The sequence below is a fragment of the Falco naumanni genome, chromosome 4 (assembly GCF_017639655.2).
Source record: "Falco naumanni isolate bFalNau1 chromosome 4, bFalNau1.pat, whole genome shotgun sequence".
NCBI classification, from domain to species: Eukaryota; Metazoa; Chordata; class Aves; order Falconiformes; family Falconidae; genus Falco; species Falco naumanni.
Window position 1 is genome coordinate 112,405,106 of NC_054057.1, and position 18,479 is coordinate 112,423,584.

The following is an 18,479-nucleotide window of genomic DNA, read 5'->3' on the forward strand; positions in this document are numbered from 1 at the left end:
GACGCTTGGAATTTACACAGGAGCATCTGAAGTCCTGTCTATCTTGAACACCTGGGCCACGTTACCTCCAGTGAAACGAAATACACTCACCTTCCTCCTATTTTAGGCAGAAAGATTTGTTGGGGTTTTCTTCCCAGAGATGAGCAACTCAGAAAGCTTTTTTCATTCTTGGCTATACAATGGTCCTTCATCTGGTTCACATGTCAAGATATTTGTATTTTGCCAATTCTGGGTTCCCTGGTATTTTTTTGTAGGTGTATATGTGTACGCATAAAATTGCTTTTAACCAAGGTAAATACACCTTGGTTAAAGTCAATCAAGGCATGCGATAAATTCAATAAACAGCAGGTAGGAAAGGCAACAACAGTATCAAAAGAAACACCACATCGCTGATCCACATGCAAGCAACACTTCCAGTAACACCGCTGAACACACCGGTCAGTCTAAGGGTTTAATGGCAAAATCATGCCAAAGGCAGCCAGGTAACCTACAGCGTCCAAGGCAACTGCTCCTTCATTGTGGATTTTTCTTTTCTTACAGGGCTTCGTTTAAACTTTGTGCTTCAAAGACTGAAACCGCTTTCACTTTTCATTAGCACCGTGAACTCCCAGAGCATGCAGCTCAGATGAGCAGCCAGCCTCTAGGAAAGCTTGTACGACATCTTGTAATGGGACCGCTCCAGTTGCCAGTTGGTCAGTATAATTCTATAGGTAGTCTGTCTAAAGAAACTAGTAAATAATTCCAGCCACCCTGCGTTCATCACACTGCTGCCATTCCAAACAGCACAGTACTTAACTCGCCAGAATCATGAAAATTAGATAAAATTAAGCATTAATATGGTAAATGACAACTTAATTGAGAAATAACTCTGTAATGCACTTTGTGTTGTCACTAGGGTCTGCTCCTCCTTTTCTAAAATAACTGCGCACTCCTCCTAGGTCGGTTAAGGACTGATGTTCATGGGAAGAGACAGATGTTTAATGCAGTAATTTACTGAGGATGGCAGCTGAGAGGCCTGTCTGTAAACACCACTTGGCATGGGCTCCTCGCCACGTGGTACGAGAGCTGCTGTGCCACTCTCACCCTCAACGCAGCTACTTCAGCTGTGAGTTTAAACTTTCAATTCTGATGCCAGTGCAAAGCAGAGTTTTAAAAAATCGCATGAATACAGAAGTCCCAGTTTGGTCCAGAGTGCTAAGATAACTGCAGAAGGAGGATGAGTGCTCCAGAATTCCCGTCTTGATCACCATATCTCAGTCTGATGAACACACTGCATCACAGGTTTCAACTGCCCAGCTGAGGAGAAAAAATTCTGATACAGAACGTCAGCAGTTTATACCTGCTTCTCTACTTACTTGCTGGTGAGCAACCTCATCACCATCCAGTCTCGAGGAAAGACACTCATTTTCATCAGGTTCCGAAACACACAGAAAATCTTCAGAAGGAACTCCTGTCATGTAGGGAAAGAAAAATTTAAAAAGTCACCAGCAGTTGCAGACCGATCTATTTTCTTGATTATAAGAAAGGCAATCGAGCTAGGCATGCTCCGCTTGAGCATTGTGTTACTAGGCCATTCGCCTGAAAACATGGAAACAACATATATTGGGATATGGCTCTGTTCATTCTGTATGCACCTAATACGGACTAAGCAAGGTGCGACTAGCTGTCTTTTAAATCTTAAGTTCTACAGTGAGATGTGCATAATTGTATATGACTTTACTATCTAGAGCTCCAGTGCCAATCTGCAGCTATTTTTCAAATATACTGGAATCATAATCATTTATGCATTCATTTAATTACCGTATCTGTCCAAATTTCTTTGGACTTATGTCACAAATTTGACAAAACCCCACACACTCAAGCCCAATAAAGCTCCTACATACGCTTTTAAAAATAGTAACAGAAAACCCCATTTCTGGCAATATGCAGGTGAAAAGACCTCTTAAACACATTCAGCTGAACACCTGCTTTCCCCAGAAAATCCCCAAACATAGAGATCATTTCTGGTCTTTGACTGCCTGTACCTCTGTATTTGCAAAGAACAGCAGCGAGGATCAAACATGCCAAGTTGCTGGCCTTGCAAATTGTTTTGGTTTTCTTCTATGCAAAATCAAGATAGCACAGAAAGCGGCAGTGCAAAATTTGTTCAGAACTGTCCTGCCATTATGCCTTAACTGCAGTGGGAGGTCGGGAATGAGCATCTCTGTGTAACTGAGCTCAGAGTAAAGCATCAGAAGATCCTTCACTCCTGGCCTCATTGTGGCCTCGATGTAACAGCAGTAAGTGAACATAATGCCTTTCCGTGCAAGAAGAAGTATTAGAAGTATTATTACAGCAATATTTGAAGGGGGGGAAAGAAAGTATTATATTTTATTAGGTCAAATGATAGTTGTAAAAAAAGTTTGGTATGAAATCTTCAGCCTCTGCGATACTCCTGGAACATGTCCTTCAATTATCAGAGACAGAATATTGTTTGTTCTTATGAGTGTAAAGACAAATTTCAGTTCAATGACAAACGTTTTCACTGGTCTGACATAAGAATATAGTTTAGATATGTTTTTAAAATACCTATTAAAATTAATATTAATTTACTAAATCATTTCCCTATGAGCAATTTGAAAGTTACCCGAAAAGTAGTAATCTCAGATAATTATCAACCTGAGATACATTGAATCCTGTAACCTAAAGTAAGAATGATATCATCCCAAATTTCTTTCCGAGACTTATTCAGCCTCTTTATGTACATGAAATATTTAGAAGCTGAAAACTATTCAGAGAGGACTTCTCACTGTTCCTGTATTTCATTTGTTAAGGCAATTTAAGTTATATAAGGCCACATGATATTATTCTACTTGTCCATATCTTATTGAGCGCCATGCTAATCAACAGCATTTTATATAAAATCTTGTCTTTATTCGTGAAATTATTCTGCCTTTTAAACAGACTGTTGTCAGAGATTCTCCTCTTTCCTATGGAAGCTGAGATATAAAGTTAGTTTCTGCTGTTGTGAGATACATCATCCCAAAATTTCAGTGGCAAAGAAAGCCACCAGAGAGGTCTGCACCCCTCACCAGCCCCTTCTGTTCATGAAGAGCCGTATTTTAAGTTAATGTTCACAAATCTGGGAAGCATGCAGCAAGTGGAGTAGTAAGGTTACTGCTTTCCCAAAAAAGATTTCATCTGCTAAAGACATCTGTATCCCTGAAAAAGCTTGAAATTCTCTTTTGGCATAAAATCAACACCCTTCCTAAGTAAGCTCCAATGCATCTTGTACATCTAGTAAAAGGCTATAGAATAATTACATCCACAGGATTAAAAAAACCCTGTTCCTCTGATGTGTTCTGTAAGGTACAGCAGCGATATCCTTTTAAGTCTCATAACAGCTATACCGGGACTTCCCTTGCTGTTATGAAGATAATTCAGTGCCCCGCGATCTGAAATGTTTTTTTAACACAACACTTATTATTATACAAGTGCAAGGAAGGTCGGTGACCAGAGTGCCCGTGAATGGGAACGGGAAGCAGAGCAAGCAAGGCTGGAGGGATTCCCCTCTGCTCTCCCATTCCGAGTGAATCGCCCGACAAACACGATGCTCTGTCGTACCTTTAGTTCATCCTTGCTTTGGAAGTTGTCCAGTAAGTGCTGGAAATGAGTGTCTGACATCTGACGAAGCAAAGATAAAAGGCAGGAGACATATTCTCCCTGTTGGCCAAACAAGAAACTATTTCATTCAGACAACCTGAGACTCCATAATTGTAAAACTCAACCCGGGGTGGGGTATAAAGGGAGGGGTCTGAAATGGCCCCAATGCCTATGACAGGAAAGCTGACATGCACAGAGATTAAAAATACTGCATGTTAGCAGTTCTTGACTGTTAACACATAGGAATACACCTCTTAGAGGCTCCTCCATGGGTGCCAGTTTTAAATGTCATTTACCCAATATTGTAGTCTAAACAAAAACAATTTAAAATGATTAATACAGACGTACATGAGTAGCCCTCCGAGCATGCAGGTTTTGACAATCACCTTTTTCAGTTGCTTGATATACTGTGTCTATCAAAGGTGTGACTGCGGCTCATGCAGACATACCAGGAGTTATTTAAACTAATTGGCTCAGATACTCACAACAGTATAGTGATGACAGCATGGGATCAGTATGGGCTACAAAAGGCGTCTGGAATCTCATAAATATTTGGCTTATTAGTGTTCATCAAGTTATGTGCTGTTGTAGCTAACAGTACTCCAGTAAGATATTCTGAATATAGTTGGGCAGGCCTACATGAGCTACAATTACATTTCTGGCCTGCAAAGCAGATGCACCCTAACCAGTTACCACAGTATCCCAAAGTGTTTTCCAAAGATGAGCTCCCCCATTTTATATATCTGAAAGCAAAGCACAGAGAAGTTAAGCAATCTGTCCAAGATAACAAGCAAGGCAGTGCCAAGAACGTAAGGACTATGTCTTTTGACTGCCACTCCCTTGTGCAACACTTTTTCTGTGACAATGAGCAGTTAATTTGGAAAATTAAACTTCCTTCTAAGCAGTATCTAAGAAGATTCCGCATACCACTGTGCTGCGAAATATAAATTCAGGAACAAATACAAGGGGATTTTATACTTAGGACTGTCCATTCCATTGTAATTTTACTTTTTTTTTTTTTTTTTTAATTGGCTCAAGTGTCTACCCAGAAGCTTTGACACAGGTTGTTCCAATAAACTTTACAGGGTTGAATTTCCTTAGGATAAAAGGTCTGCTCTTCTGTGCGAGGTGTCAGTGATAACGGTAGGTCAAACGGTAGGAGTAGAAGGAAATTGAGATGTTACTGGACATTTGCAGGCTAGCGCCTTTCTTATTTTGTATCAAAGAACGTGTCTGAAGCTACTAAATGCCTTGTTCCTTATTACGATTCTACCATTTGTTACTTTATCTGAGCTCACACAGGAAGATACAGCCTTTTCTCTCGTGCGAGAAGTGGACCTCAGTGCACATCTGCCCCCAACAATACCGCTGAGGTTTCAGCCATCTGATAAAAAAGCAAGTCTAAAAAAAGGGATGTTCTGAACAACAGCTTAACATGGCACATTGTGCAAAAGCTGCATTAGAGACTCTGACAAGCAAAAATAGACTAAAATAGGCTAGAATAGAAAAGGGCAATGAATCCAGAAAAGCAGAAAGCTGAACAGCAGAATTTAATTCTTTTTCTCTTCTTCCATTGCATGTCAAAGAAAAATTTCTCCCCCTAGGCTTGTGCTGGCAGTCTGGACAAAGTGGTGGCTGTTCCCTCTTCTCCCACCAAGCTCGACTTAGGATCTATTAATTTTCTTTTCTAAAGTTATGTTGTATTTCATCTGCATGAAATAACCAGTGAACCTGGACAGAAGCTCTCCGGGGTGTTATGGGACCTGTCCACTGAGCATTATGGTACTCTCAGTCTTAGGAATCAAGGGCCTGATGCTCGTGTAGCCCTTGGTGGTACCTGTTTAGGGGTGGAGCCCCAGGCAGCTACCTAGCTAGCGCATGCTGCACGTTCTAACCGGTAACTTGCAATCACAGCTCCAAAGGCAAATAAGAAAATGACCTGGAAATCCACAAAAGCTTCCTGAGCTCCACTGCTTCCTGAAGACCTCACTACTGCGCAGAGGAAGGAATGGGTTTGTGGCTTATTAAGGGAGAGAGACACAGCTCCGGGCATTCATGCAGCAGAGATGATAATGAGGTGCGGGTGGTGGTGAGGGGCTGAACCATAGGTTAGAGAAGCAGGAAATAGAAACTGATTGTTAGTTACTAACAGTGATTTCTGCTGTGCACTGCGGGCAACGCTGCCCTCTTACCGCCTCCTGAGACTGCGATTTACTCATGATTGTGAGCAGAGTTTGTAAAAGCACATCCAGGAGGCTCTCCACCATCATCTCAACCTCCTCCACGACATCTCCCTCCTACAGTAGGTGATGAGCAAACAGTTAGAAACTGGAGAGAATGGAACGGACAAAGACAACCCTGCCAGGTCAGCCATAGCACAAACTCCTTGTGCCAGACAACTCCGCAGCAGATGTTCGAAGCAGTACAACCAAATTCCTCACCGGTACCTGTGATGCCAATGTGTGTGTGTGTGTGTGTGTGTTACTTCGTCAGTCTGATGGGAACATTCAGGGTCAGAGCCATAAAGGTAAATCTATAACCAAAGGTTTTCATACACTCTAGAACACAGTGGGATCCAATTATGTCTGGGAAGCTTTAATCCATGGCAGTATTATTTTAGCTTATAACCACGATACCTTCCATCGCATTCCTTTCACACAAACTGTAACTTGTGATTGGAAATAACACATTGGTATGAATTGTATTTAGCACCATGAGCTTCCTCCTTTAGTCAGGCGGGTAAACCTCACCAAGCCCTGTCTGTGGGCATTGCTTTAAATGATCAAGTTACCATTTGGGATCAGAGTATTACCATCATCAAGGCTGCGTGTTTAAACTCAGCAGCAATTTCCAGAAGTAAGTGTGATTTCACTGATTGGATAATTTTACGAGTATTCTCTTCACATGAACCAAAAAGTGCTAGTTACTGTCTCTTGCAGAACTACAAGTCCTAGAGCTGTGCAGAGCTTTTAGACTTCACTGACACCTAAGTTCTGGGCTTGGATGAAGAAAATTAAACAGTGTCAAACCTGGTAAATGCGTATGCTTTTTCCCCCTCCTAACAGCATGAAAACTCTGTAATCAGAATGCTCTGAGTCACACACACAGCAGCAGACCCTCATTTCAAGTGTTCTCCTGCTGACCAAAAGTTAGCAGAATTCAATTTTTAAAAGGATCTTAAAAAAACCTGTATTAACCTATAAAAATCCCTCAGTCTGAATTTTACTAAATTAGTGGTGCAATTAAAAAAATAATTAAAAAATAAAGCATCAGATTACCAAAGAGCTGGCCTTGATTATGGAGAAGATACTACTGAGGATCCCAGAGCAGATAAGTAGCTCCTTCTGCTGTCGTAGGTGAAGGTGAATGTGGTGAAGAACTACAGGTAGCAGGATGCGCCGGGACTCTGAAAGAAGGAAAACCAGATCACAGTTCTTCCAAACAAAATTAATTTTCAATCATGCCAATCAGTAGCCTTTTGGTATCCAAACTAGTCTACTGATATACACTGCATATGATTAAGTGGTGCAACTTCTATCGTACACATTGTAGTACCCTACACTTTAAGAACTGTCTCTCATGAATGAACAGTACTTCTAGTTTCAGAAGTTCATATATGCAGTACACATGATGTTCCCAACAATTACTCAGCTTGCAAACAACAGTTGTGAACTGACACTTTCTAATGTTGATTTCTTTTGTGCAAACCCTTTCTCACTTTGCATTGCTTTCCAGCTCTACTGTCACTGCTAACAGAGCTCCTCTACTGTGTGCCTCTTGAAACTGGCTAATTCTCTCTTTTAGCTGGCTCACAAACCTTAATCTTACAGAAGAAGGGAGAGCAGGTAGCAGCTGCAGAAATCAGTAGCCAAAACAGGAAAAAAAGAGACAGGGGAAAAAAGTGGCAAGATGTCAGCAGACTGATAGGAGAGCTAGAAAGAAAATAAGTCATCACCATATGGGAGGCAAGAAAAAGAGAACGTATCTTCCTTTAATGCAAGACCTGAAGAGTAGGAAGGGTGGGCAGGCAAAAGATAACTTTGGAAACCAGATTCATCTTCCCAGGGGCAGACAGGACATGGGAAAGACCTTTGACAAGGAATATCGGGTCATGCTTCCACAGGAAGGAAGAAGATAGGGTCTGCCCTTTTGTTGGGTGGAAAATGTGGCAACTGTACAGTCACAGCTGCCCTGCAACGCTGAAGCTTTCTTTCTCGTTTCTGATGCTGTAGCGAGATGTCATGCTGCTATGCAGCAGCTATGCTGGTATCTCATGAAGGAGAAATGAAGGTTAAGGGGAAGGAGTAAAGCCCTAGACCCTGTGGGTAAAGTTACACCTGTCTTTATTGAGAAGACAGAAGAGGAGGCTTTCGCCTATGAATTGGCACTCACAAAGACAAATATTTTTAACCATAGGTTCAAAACACTATAATTAGGTAAAATTCACTGCCTGTTTCACTGCCACCTTTGGACTAAGCTACTCATTCTCTATACTCTCACACTTTTTGAGATTAATTTCAAATTTAAGAAAAAATATGTTTAAGAACAATTACAATGGATGGTTTAAACATGAGTCTGTGCTATTACCATTCTCACTTTGCACTGTGTAGAGTAAATTCAGTGCACTAACTTAAGATCCTCGCTACACGGAAGATAAGCCCAAAGGTGCTTTTTATCTTCTACTATTACCTTCCTAACTTCTTTCATCCAGACTTTTATGTACGAAATAAACTCATGGTCTTCAACCCCTCTTCATTCAATTAATTCTTAAATAATTACTAGTATGTTGAGCTAAAGAAATATAAAGTTATAATGTAAAGATTAAATATACTTTAAAAGACTGTGGTGGGTCTCTCATGTAACTTCATCTCCCTGTTTCTTTCTCAGAGAACAAGCTTGCTGGAAAGGAGGTTATCTTCCTACCCAGGACAGCCACAGAGGAGTAATACAAAGTACCAAGTGAGATTTGGCAGTTTTAATAATTGATTTGATTTGTTAACATACATACTTTTATCAACCTTTAGAAACTACAACTTATCCATGATGGATTTATAAACATTTCCTACCGTAGGGAAACTTAGAAAGTACCTGCAGCAAATACAGGTGACAATGATGCCGCCAAGATAAATAATTAGCAAGATTACTGGCATTCAGCAACGAACTGTTTGCAGCCAAGCAGCTGCAAAATGAATGCAGCATGTTCCTACTCTCAGCTAGCAGCACGAGTTAGCCCCAGTACCACTGCCTTACCTGAGAAGGAGAACAGGCGGCTGTCAACAGTGCGTGCGATAGACTGTAGCTTAACAACATCCATAGACTGCCCGATGTGCACGGTACTGGGCATGCTGCCCAGCGTTCCCCGCACAAACTCCGCCACCTCCTGCACAGTGAACATCTGCAACAGCTCGTCAAAGATAGCGGGGAAGGAGTTCAGCAAGGCGGCCTGGGAAAAGTAAATGAAGAAACTTGAAAATTTTGAATTCTGGAACTGCAGCTAAATGCAGTGAAATAGAAACAACAGTAAAACTGAATTAAGGGTCTGCAAAAAGCTACCCAATAGTGCACTATGGCTGGTGTTCATGTTCTGCAATACCTGAACTCCACAGTGAGCAAACCACAGGTAGCAGATAAAAATCAAGTGCTGCTGGAATACCAAGTCTTACAATAAGTTGAGCACATACATACTGTAGAGCTTCAAAAGGCTGTGTTTTAGGACACAAGCTTAGAAAACAGAAAAACACTGAGGTACCAGAGAACAGAAAATACTCAATTCTTGTTGATTTACTTTTTTCAAGAAATATAAAACTTGCTTCTGATTAGTGTGTTCCATACCAAGTGTTTGTAGTTAAAACTCTTCAGAAAACATTTTGAAGTAAAGAACGTGTTGACAGACTCTTAACCATAGCAGCACTGTCATGTGACATTATATTTCTGCAACAGGGGTGAGGTGTGATTTCATGTGAAAGAGGTACCACATCATGCAAGGTGTGCACGTGAGTCGTGCAAGGACTGGTACTTCCAGTCAGCTGGAGTCACCTCGAAGGTGTTTCTTAAAGTGCAGAAAAAATACCAGCACAACAACAATAAAAATCAAACTCTTCCTCTCTTATGTCACACTTTTTCAATTAATTTCTTCGAAACAGTAGAAAATCCCATGCCTGACCCTATCCTCAGGTCCCACAGCCTCGATGTCAGACCTAACAACTGCCATACACCTCCAAGGTTTTAAAAGTCTTCTCTTCTACACCCTACCCATGCTCCAGACCCATTTCCTCACTGTAACTACTTAAATTCCTAGACGGTTGCACGCCTCAGTGCTGCACAGTGTGGTTTTGATCCAGCTGCCTCTCTCCCAGCCCCCCAGCCCCCCCGCTTGCTGCTTCCACCCCCTTGCCTGTCGCTCTCCACACAAACCACACTGATGCACCAAGCTTTGCTGCACACCCCTGTTCAGCTTTGCCCTTCCAGAGTCCCACCACCTGCCAATATTTTCTTCTGTTCTGCAAGTTTCCTTTTCTTCACCGATTTTTTAATTGTCATGACATAAAACATTTCTGTAACTCTCCCACACTGGCTCTAACACTTGGCATGCTTTTCCTAATCCCATATAATACACCGCTTCCTTCTTTGCAAAGTCTTCCCTCAAAGTATCTTCAAACAACACTGGTATCTATTTAACGGTCTTTGAGCAAAGTCTAAGTTATTCTTACAACTAACACTGTAGAGCTCATTAAATTATTCTGAATATAAATTTACCTCTTTCTTCTTCGTGCTCGTTATCTCTCCCAACATCTTGTTTTGTTACAATCAATTCAGATTATACAAAACCTCACATATCCTCCTGGGTGTTGTCACCTATTTGTTGCTACAAACATACAATGTACTAACAAAATAAACAAATAGGAATCATTTAAAATAGCTGATGGCACTCTTGGAAGGCTGAACAGCTGCAAATCTAGGCAGCATCTTTATCTCTGGGATAAACAAGTGAAATTACAACACTGGCCCAGCAAACCCTTACAGGAGTTTTCCTAAACTTATTTCTAACTATTACTATAAAGCAGAAGGATTTCTGTAGCCATTTAGGCTATCCAGTAGCAATCTAAGGATATGCATGGGATCTCTTCAGGAAGCTTTGGAGCCGTCCTGAGGAACAGCTACATCACTGCATCCGTTCCTTGAAGGGCCCTTTTTTGTACGACACCCTAAAATATGCTGGAACATTACTCATGTCAAACTAATTGCCTGGAAGGAAAGACATAATCAGTTTTAATCTCATTGCTGGGAAGTACTATATTGAGATCTCTCTAATATCCTGGATAAGAGGACAACTGTGAAGAAAATTACGCTTGCTAGGGCCTCAAGCATCTCTCTAGATATTTAACAGTTGTCCAGGCTTCCAGAACCAGTACATAATCTCCTTGGCTGTCCCGAACAATGTGATGTACATAATCTTGTGTACGCCCTCAGTACTGCCTTTTCAGTGTGTGGATGCCATAAGCTGTTCCATTAATTACTGAAATATTCCACATTTCCTAGTTTTAAAGTACCAGCCACTTAAACATCAAATTCCAGTTTATATGCAGGAAAAGAGGGTTTGGGGTAGGTAAAAGGGATTAATTGGGAACATCCATGATGAAATACGTGTGCAGTTCTGAGGATCATTACTTACAGCATTAAATGACGGCCTTGACGTACCACCACATTTTTGTGGGGCACATGTCCCAGCTCCGCTCGCCTGCCCTCCGGGCTGAGGCGCCTATGGGGCAAGTGGGATCAAGGGGCAACAGAGTGGCAAGGGGGAAACAAAAAGTAAACTTTTCAAAGATTAAATAAGGACAGGATTTACAAATTACAGAAGTCTAAAGTAAGAAAAACAATAGTGAGTGAGAGGAAAAAAAGGAGAGCCCAAGAGAAAACGGGGCAATAACACACCCTCAGAGCCAGCGTCCCCGGACCTGCGACCAGCACGGCTGGCAGCCGACCAAGCCCAAACAGCCTGTGCTCGCAAGAGCCTGTTTCCACTCACTGTCACTTTGCCTGCAAAATTCTGTGCACTGATTCCTCATGTTCGTGGCTCATCTTATTATACCCACTAATGGGTGATTAAATAAAAGATTAGAGCAGCTGTTCTCAACATCTTTCAGACCAGCTTCTTAAGAAAGAGATCACACTGCTGGCAGCTTCCCTAACCGGCGGAGCCGCTCAGTTTTGTTGCAACGTTCACAGCAACTGCTTCCTTGGCAAACTACACTCGGTGTTCAAAACATCTGTATAACGGTGATTAGTGATCACAAATCACCTTTGCATTACCAGGAAGTTCTAGGTGGTCCATTTTAAAACTTTTAAACACAGAACTATGTGATTTTGTACGGTGGTCTTTAAAATACAAAACAAAATTTTAGCAGCATCCGTACTCACTTTGAGTAGTATCTTACGCCCACATGAAGTCTTCATGAAGTCATCTGGGCCATATTTAAAATAATGCATTAAATGTCAGCGTGCTTGTGGTTGGGCCGCGTACGACTCTGACCATCATTTTAGAGTATGCTGGAATTAAGTTTACCTGGCTGTGAGTACACCGGTTGAACTTCTCTGCTGTGACGTTGTTATGACCCTAAGTATTGACTTGAGCTGCTACAATTAGGGATTTAAAATTTCTTGAGGCCAACTGCAAGACACGTGAACGAGAGGACTTGAAAACGCAGTTTACTTTTGCGGAGCAAAAACTAAAAACTATTCTTGTGTGACAGGTCACTTTCCTCCTGAGAGCGCACGGTTCAGCTCACCCAGACCTGTGATGTGGTGCAAAGGTACCGGCCAACCACGTGAACTGCCTGTGGCGTCTTCCAGTATCATCAGCTTGTTAGAGGGGGAAACTCTACTAACCTGCTTTTAATCATCGTGTGCCCATATATCCTATCAGTGCAGAAAATAGCTGCCTTTTGGTTTGCCGGTTAAAGTGTAGAAAATAGCAAACCTGTGTGAAGATGAGAGTCTCAGAGCTCCTGCTGTCCAAGCTGAGCACAAATCTGATGGACTGGAAAAGCTCTTGGATGCTGGAGCGGAACTGTTCCTCCTCCATTCCACAAGTAGCTCTGGAGTAAAGTATCCGAGATTGGACAATGAACTTGAAAAGATATTCCAAGGCCTTTAGGAGCAGGAGGTGAAGGAGATTAAGACAGAGAAAAAGAGAGAAAGAAAAATAAAGGAGTTTTAAAGAGAACCAGGAAAGATTCTAGGTGCATAACAACTAAATTCTTCAGCTTTAGAAAGGAGAAAGAAAACCAGGTTTTGTATATTAAATAATTCAGTTAAGGAAGAGTTACTTATAGGCATGTACCCATTCTCAACCAATAATCTTTGTTACCAGTTTGCCGCACTAACAAAACCAGGAATGCAGTCAAGTCAAATAGACAAATTTGAGTCATGTAACTTGAGGAAAATCTTGGTGAAGAGACGAGACTTCGTTTTCTCATGACTTGGCACAATGACTGTAAGTGTCTGAAGAAGCTATTCTCCTGTTTTCATTCCAATTTTACCTTTAATTACTTGAGTTAGCTAATCTAAATTAAGATTAGTGGACTGTCAGTGGAACAGAAGAAGGGCTACCTGAAAAAGGAAAATCTACTTTTCAATATGAACACAACAGCAAAGTTCGCCTTTACTTCTGGCAGGTACATGTACAAACAGAAATAAATGCAGATGCAGACACAGAGGAAGACAAGAGCAGCATGTGAAGCCCTCTGGCAGCCCATGACAGTAGCAAGCAGCAGTACTGTAGTGAGTATCTTTTTACTTCAAGCTGCAGTAAGTTAAAGTCTTTCTTTTATCATCACATGAAACTTGGAGTCACCCAGCAGAGGGAGAATAACCTGCACAGAAGATGGCATTTAACACCATTACACAATGTGTGATAGATGCCGCGCTCCTGAAGGACTGGCAAATTGGACCTTTTTGTAGTAGAATGATCATTTGTTCTACGACATGTCTAGAGTAAGCCTGAATTTGCAACATAAACATCTTTAACTAGAATTTTGTAAATGGCATTATTCAGAACATTTATTTGGCAGCAGTGTCAATGAAGAAAAATACATTATTCTATGCAGCCTTTAACAAGCTGTCCTATCTATCAAATGTTCTCACAGGCACTAACACAGTAATGTAACATTCCACACAGGAGCAAAGCCTTTTTGATCATTTGGGGTGCACAACTGTCATCACTGAAATGTACTAAATATCAGTGACATTTAGACTTTACTCCTTCCCTTAGTGCTTAACATGATACAGCACTAAAGCAGGATTAAGGGAAGACATGATGTCTAGTCTGATGATATCCTCAAAATTCAGCACAGGGAACGAACAGGCTGGAGCTTCAGTAATCACACTCTACACAGAAACATATTCCACTGTATTTGCTGGAAAGTATTCTTGTCATGCTTTGCTGTTTGGAAACGGAAAGTTAATTCAAATACAAATCTTGCCCTCATCGGATATTTCTGCATCCATAAGATGCCACTCATTCAATCTCCACACGATATGCATGAATATGCAATGTTATGTTGTAAGTTTTGGAATGCTACAGCTTTAAGGACAGAGAATGGGAAGGTGAAATTCCTCATAAAGCCATCACACATTCCAAAATGCCGCTTATACTCACAGATTATTATTTTTTTCTTTCCAGGATGATTGCAACTGTGGTCATTTGGCATTACGTTAGTTATACTTCTGTACTAAAACATCTCCCAGTGAAGCTTCCTTCACCAAAGAATTTCATCAGGAAATAACACTTTATGTTTCTGGATAGTATCCAGAGGTCAATTAGTTCACAAGAGTCAGCTCTTTAAGGCCAGCATCTCTGCAGCGAGTCAAGTGCTCGTACAACCTGTTTTATAGGTTTGGTATAGACAACCATAATTCTAACCTGAAAGCTCGTAACTTTAAGGTGAAGCTTATGTTTTGCAATGAATCAGAGGATTTGTGTATGAAATTCTGTAATTGTCTGTTGGAAGTGAAATGGCAGACTTTCAGAGAAACCCCACAGCCTTAGCACAGGCAACTCAACTGTTGCCTGGAATGAACCCATAAAGGCAGTTAACTAAGGAGTTCAGTGTGTTTGTGGCAGACACATGGCCAAGATGGTAAAAGCACAAACCAGGTCTCATTAGCACAAATCAGCACTTGGACCAACTCTGCCTCCTACTACTTACAGAATCACAGATACGGTGCATATATGTGCCTGAAGACATAGAAGTGTTGCTCAGACAACACTTGAAGGTTTTACTGTAGCACATTCATAAATCCGGTGGACAGAACTGGGCACAGTCCAGTTGTGTATCTGGACTCTGCTGCTGCTGCTGAGACGAAGCGTACGTTCAATCCAAACAAAAGGCAAACCACACCTGATGTTCAGAGTATGAACAGATGAATCAGCTTTGAATCAGAGCTGCTTTAAGAAAAAGCACAGATTGATTTCCTAACATGAGAAACTCGAAGATTACTTTAGAAAAGACGCTGGAGCATGTAGAATGGGTAACCTTATCATAAGCACAGTGTATGTGAAGAGGATTAGCTCTGAAGATCTGAATCTCTTTCACTGTCCTCACCAGAGTGAATAAAAGCCATCTTCAGTGTCACACTTCAGTCTCCGAGTATTCACTTCACCATTCCAGAGCAGCTAGCAAACTTCCTGCTACTGTCAACGTGTTTTTTCCAGAGACCTGCATCCCTGAAGTACAAGAAACATCTAGTATGCAGTTTTAAGAAGAAAAGTGCAAAGGTTCAGGTTTCAATACCAGTTTGAGTCTTGTGAGAGCAGACAAAAGACCTAGGGCGAACTTCAAGGCATCAGCAACAGAAGAAGTAGCAGGTCGCACAACCAGGCTGACCAGGGTGGAACAATTATAATGACATCAGCAATTTTCTGGTATTCTTACAAAAGCAAGACTGTAGAAAATGTAAATCACCAAATAAAGTAATTATTAATTAAAGAGTCTTGAGATAGATCGGTCTCAAAAGCAACAGACTGACACTTTTTTAAATTCAGGGCGAAGGGAACGATTTGGAGGAGCCCCCAGCTTCAAAAGGCAGGCTGGGAACGTAATTCCGCATCCCTCATTCACTAGCTCCCTGACTGGCTTGGCTCAGAAAGTATGTTCAGGGTTTTGAAGAAATTAACTCAGAAAACTGACCCTTTCCATATCACTGCTTCGTGTTACAAGAAGCTGTGCCTTCCTGTGGGATCACGCTCTTGTCACGGAACTGTGGTTCAGGTCCTGTGCAACGAGAGTTAGAATTTCCGTCCAGTTAAAGTTGAATCCCCATCGTAATGGCACGCAGTACACCAAAATTTCTTAAAAAAAGTCTGATGCACGCCCTGCGTGGCTGAGCTCCAGAACACCGGCGTGAAGGTGTGCCTTCCTCGGGAAGAAAAGGGCTTGCTGTTCAAGCGGGCTCCTCAATCTAGGCAAAGAGCACCTGTGATTCCGCTACTGGAAGATAACTGAAGCTGAAAGGGCATCTCCTGGAGACACTTTCTAAGTTTTGCCATGACTGGCAGGGAAATTAAACCTGTCTGTGGAGCCATACGTGGACACTTTGTTACGGAATTCTCTAGGGAGGCACCGGCAGCTGTGCCTGGGTGCAGCTTACAGGGAGCTTGTTATAGAGCATAATAAAGCAACATGATGCCATGTGTTCTAGCACAGTTAAATATGTCCTTTTGGTTATAGCTTCTCCAGGTTTCATAGAAGTATTTTGACAAGAGCAGTCTTGAAGGAGGTAAGTAATTTTAGAAATAGTCTGGAGCACCACTTGCTAATGCCCAGGTCAAAAATCAGGATCCTATGGGACATCTGCATATCCATCATGGACGTACACGGGCAGTCAAGAGCCACAAAAGAGTGCACAGATAATTCACATCTGCTTTCAGGTACTACATTTAACAGCTAATTCAGGGAAAAAGGGTTAGGGAGTTATCCTGTTTTCTCAGCTGAAGAACTACTAATGCAAGGAGTGTAGTGAAGACCATCCAAGACCATAGAAATTCCCAACAAATAGACAGAATACAGAACGAGTAATGGCACGTTAGTAATAACAACGGGTTTGGTACAAACTTGCTCCAAATGCCTGAAATAAAATCTGGAAACAAAGAAGATTAATCACTTTCCTGTAACAGAAGAAGACAGAGACCTTAATCTGGGCCTCCAAGATATACCTGCAAAGGCCACTGTCTGAATAAGATGTGACAGCAGTGTCAGTGGTAGAGGATGCACTGTTAGGGCTGCAGAAACTCCAGTGGTAATTGTAATTCTTGTGCTTGGAAAGGCTTGGGCTGCCACATCTTCAAGCTGACCTCAGTCATTGAGGGAACAGCTGCTTTCTAGGAAAGCACTTGAGATTTCCAGTAAGCAAAGAGCTGCCTTGGAATCCTTGAAAGGATGTACCTTATTCACAAACAGTATGTTTTGAAAACCCAAGCTTCTGAAAGACTCCAGCATTCATATTTTTAACAACTCTGAAGAGGACTACTATGACATTCAAAAAATGCAGATCACATAGGGACAATATCATCTATCTCCTTTTGCTGCACTGCATATAGCACTAATGAGTGGTTTGAGAGAGAGAAAACCTTCCAGAAGTCATTCCAGCTAGAGATCTTCCTCTCATCTCATAATTTTAATAGGTTTCTTTGTAATGTCAAAAAAAAGGGATAATGATGGAAACAAAAAAATGTTGATAATTTCCTGAAAAGCCATCTTTGCCCTATTTTTACCATTGAGTATGAATCTGTGGCTGAAAAATACTGCAAAGAATAAGCTCCTAAGTATGTAAATATCTACAAAAGACAAAGTAAACACTGGTATAATGCCCTTCTAAGTACCAGGATATGATCTTAACAGGTGGTCTTGAAAGCTAGTTGATGGCAGTGATGCTATACCACTCAAATGGAACAAGGATTCTCAAAAAATAAAAATCACTTCCTCAAAATTACTGACTAGATTAGACTAAAGGAGGCAAAACAAAGGAAAAAAAATATCACAAGAAGAAGCAGCCATAATAAAGTTTGAACCGTATGCCAGGACACAGGCATAAGTACGTTTACAAGGAACAGCCTCTGCCTTTCCCAACTGGTTGCCATAAATTAAAGTAGTAGCATATGTATGTGTGTGTGCTTCACCTGTGAGATGCTTCACCTATTTGTACTGAACATGAAAAAGTGAGGAAAAGAAAGTACTAATCTCTGCCACTGGTACGAGTTCTGAAAGTGCCCAGTTTCAAATGTTTGGATGCTCTGCTCAGAGTAAGAAGGTACAGATGGACATTCAGTCAAAGAAAAGTATCTTCCTGCAAATTTTGGAATCTTCTGTTTACGTACTTGAAGCACTATCTTTCTGTTTCGCAATTACACATGGTAAAACTGATAGTTTATTTATTCTGATTCCTCTGTAAACAGCACCAAAAATACTCCCTTTGTTTCACACACCATCAGAAAGCTGTGCCTTCTGGTGGGATCAAGCTCTTGTCACGGAACTGTGGTTCAGGTCCTGTGCAACCAGAGTCAGAATTTCTGTCCAGTCAAAGGCTCCTTTATCTGCTTCTTAAAGTACTCCAGAACTTCAGCCCGTAATGCAATGAAGCTGTGCCACAGCCAGAAATGAAAACCCTGTCTTTGATCCACAGCACACCTCTGCCTAATACCTTTACAAAAACGGCTTCCTGAAGCGCAAGGTGCAGACCACATATAAATGGCCAGGGCACAGATACTCCATGAAAGTCCCACTGAAGTTCTCCACAGGGCTTCAAACAGACCTAAGGAGACACACTTCTTCCATTTC

The 18,479-nt window shown here is 41.4% G+C and overlaps 1 protein-coding gene across 12 annotated transcripts in view; it reads right to left on the reverse strand.

The window, feature by feature from the left end:
- DOCK3 (dedicator of cytokinesis 3) overlaps positions 1-18,479 on the reverse strand; it is a 224,660-nt gene that overhangs the window by 47,265 nt on the left and 158,916 nt on the right. For 7 of the 12 annotated variants that reach the window (XM_040590717.1, XM_040590723.1, XM_040590725.1 and 4 more), the window contains exons 23-29: positions 12,623-12,793; positions 11,315-11,401; positions 8,893-9,085; positions 6,921-7,048; positions 5,793-5,939; positions 3,604-3,702; positions 1,356-1,450 (exon numbers count right to left, since the gene is read on the reverse strand). In XM_040590717.1, coding sequence (XP_040446651.1) covers positions 1,356-1,450; positions 3,604-3,702; positions 5,793-5,939; positions 6,921-7,048; positions 8,893-9,085; positions 11,315-11,401; positions 12,623-12,793 — 920 coding nt within the window. The remainder of the gene's footprint in view (positions 1-1,355; positions 1,451-3,603; positions 3,703-5,792; positions 5,940-6,920; positions 7,049-8,892; positions 9,086-11,314; positions 11,402-12,622; positions 12,794-18,479) is intronic. The other 5 variants (XM_040590720.1, XM_040590726.1, XM_040590719.1 and 2 more) reach the window with 3 other exon arrangements.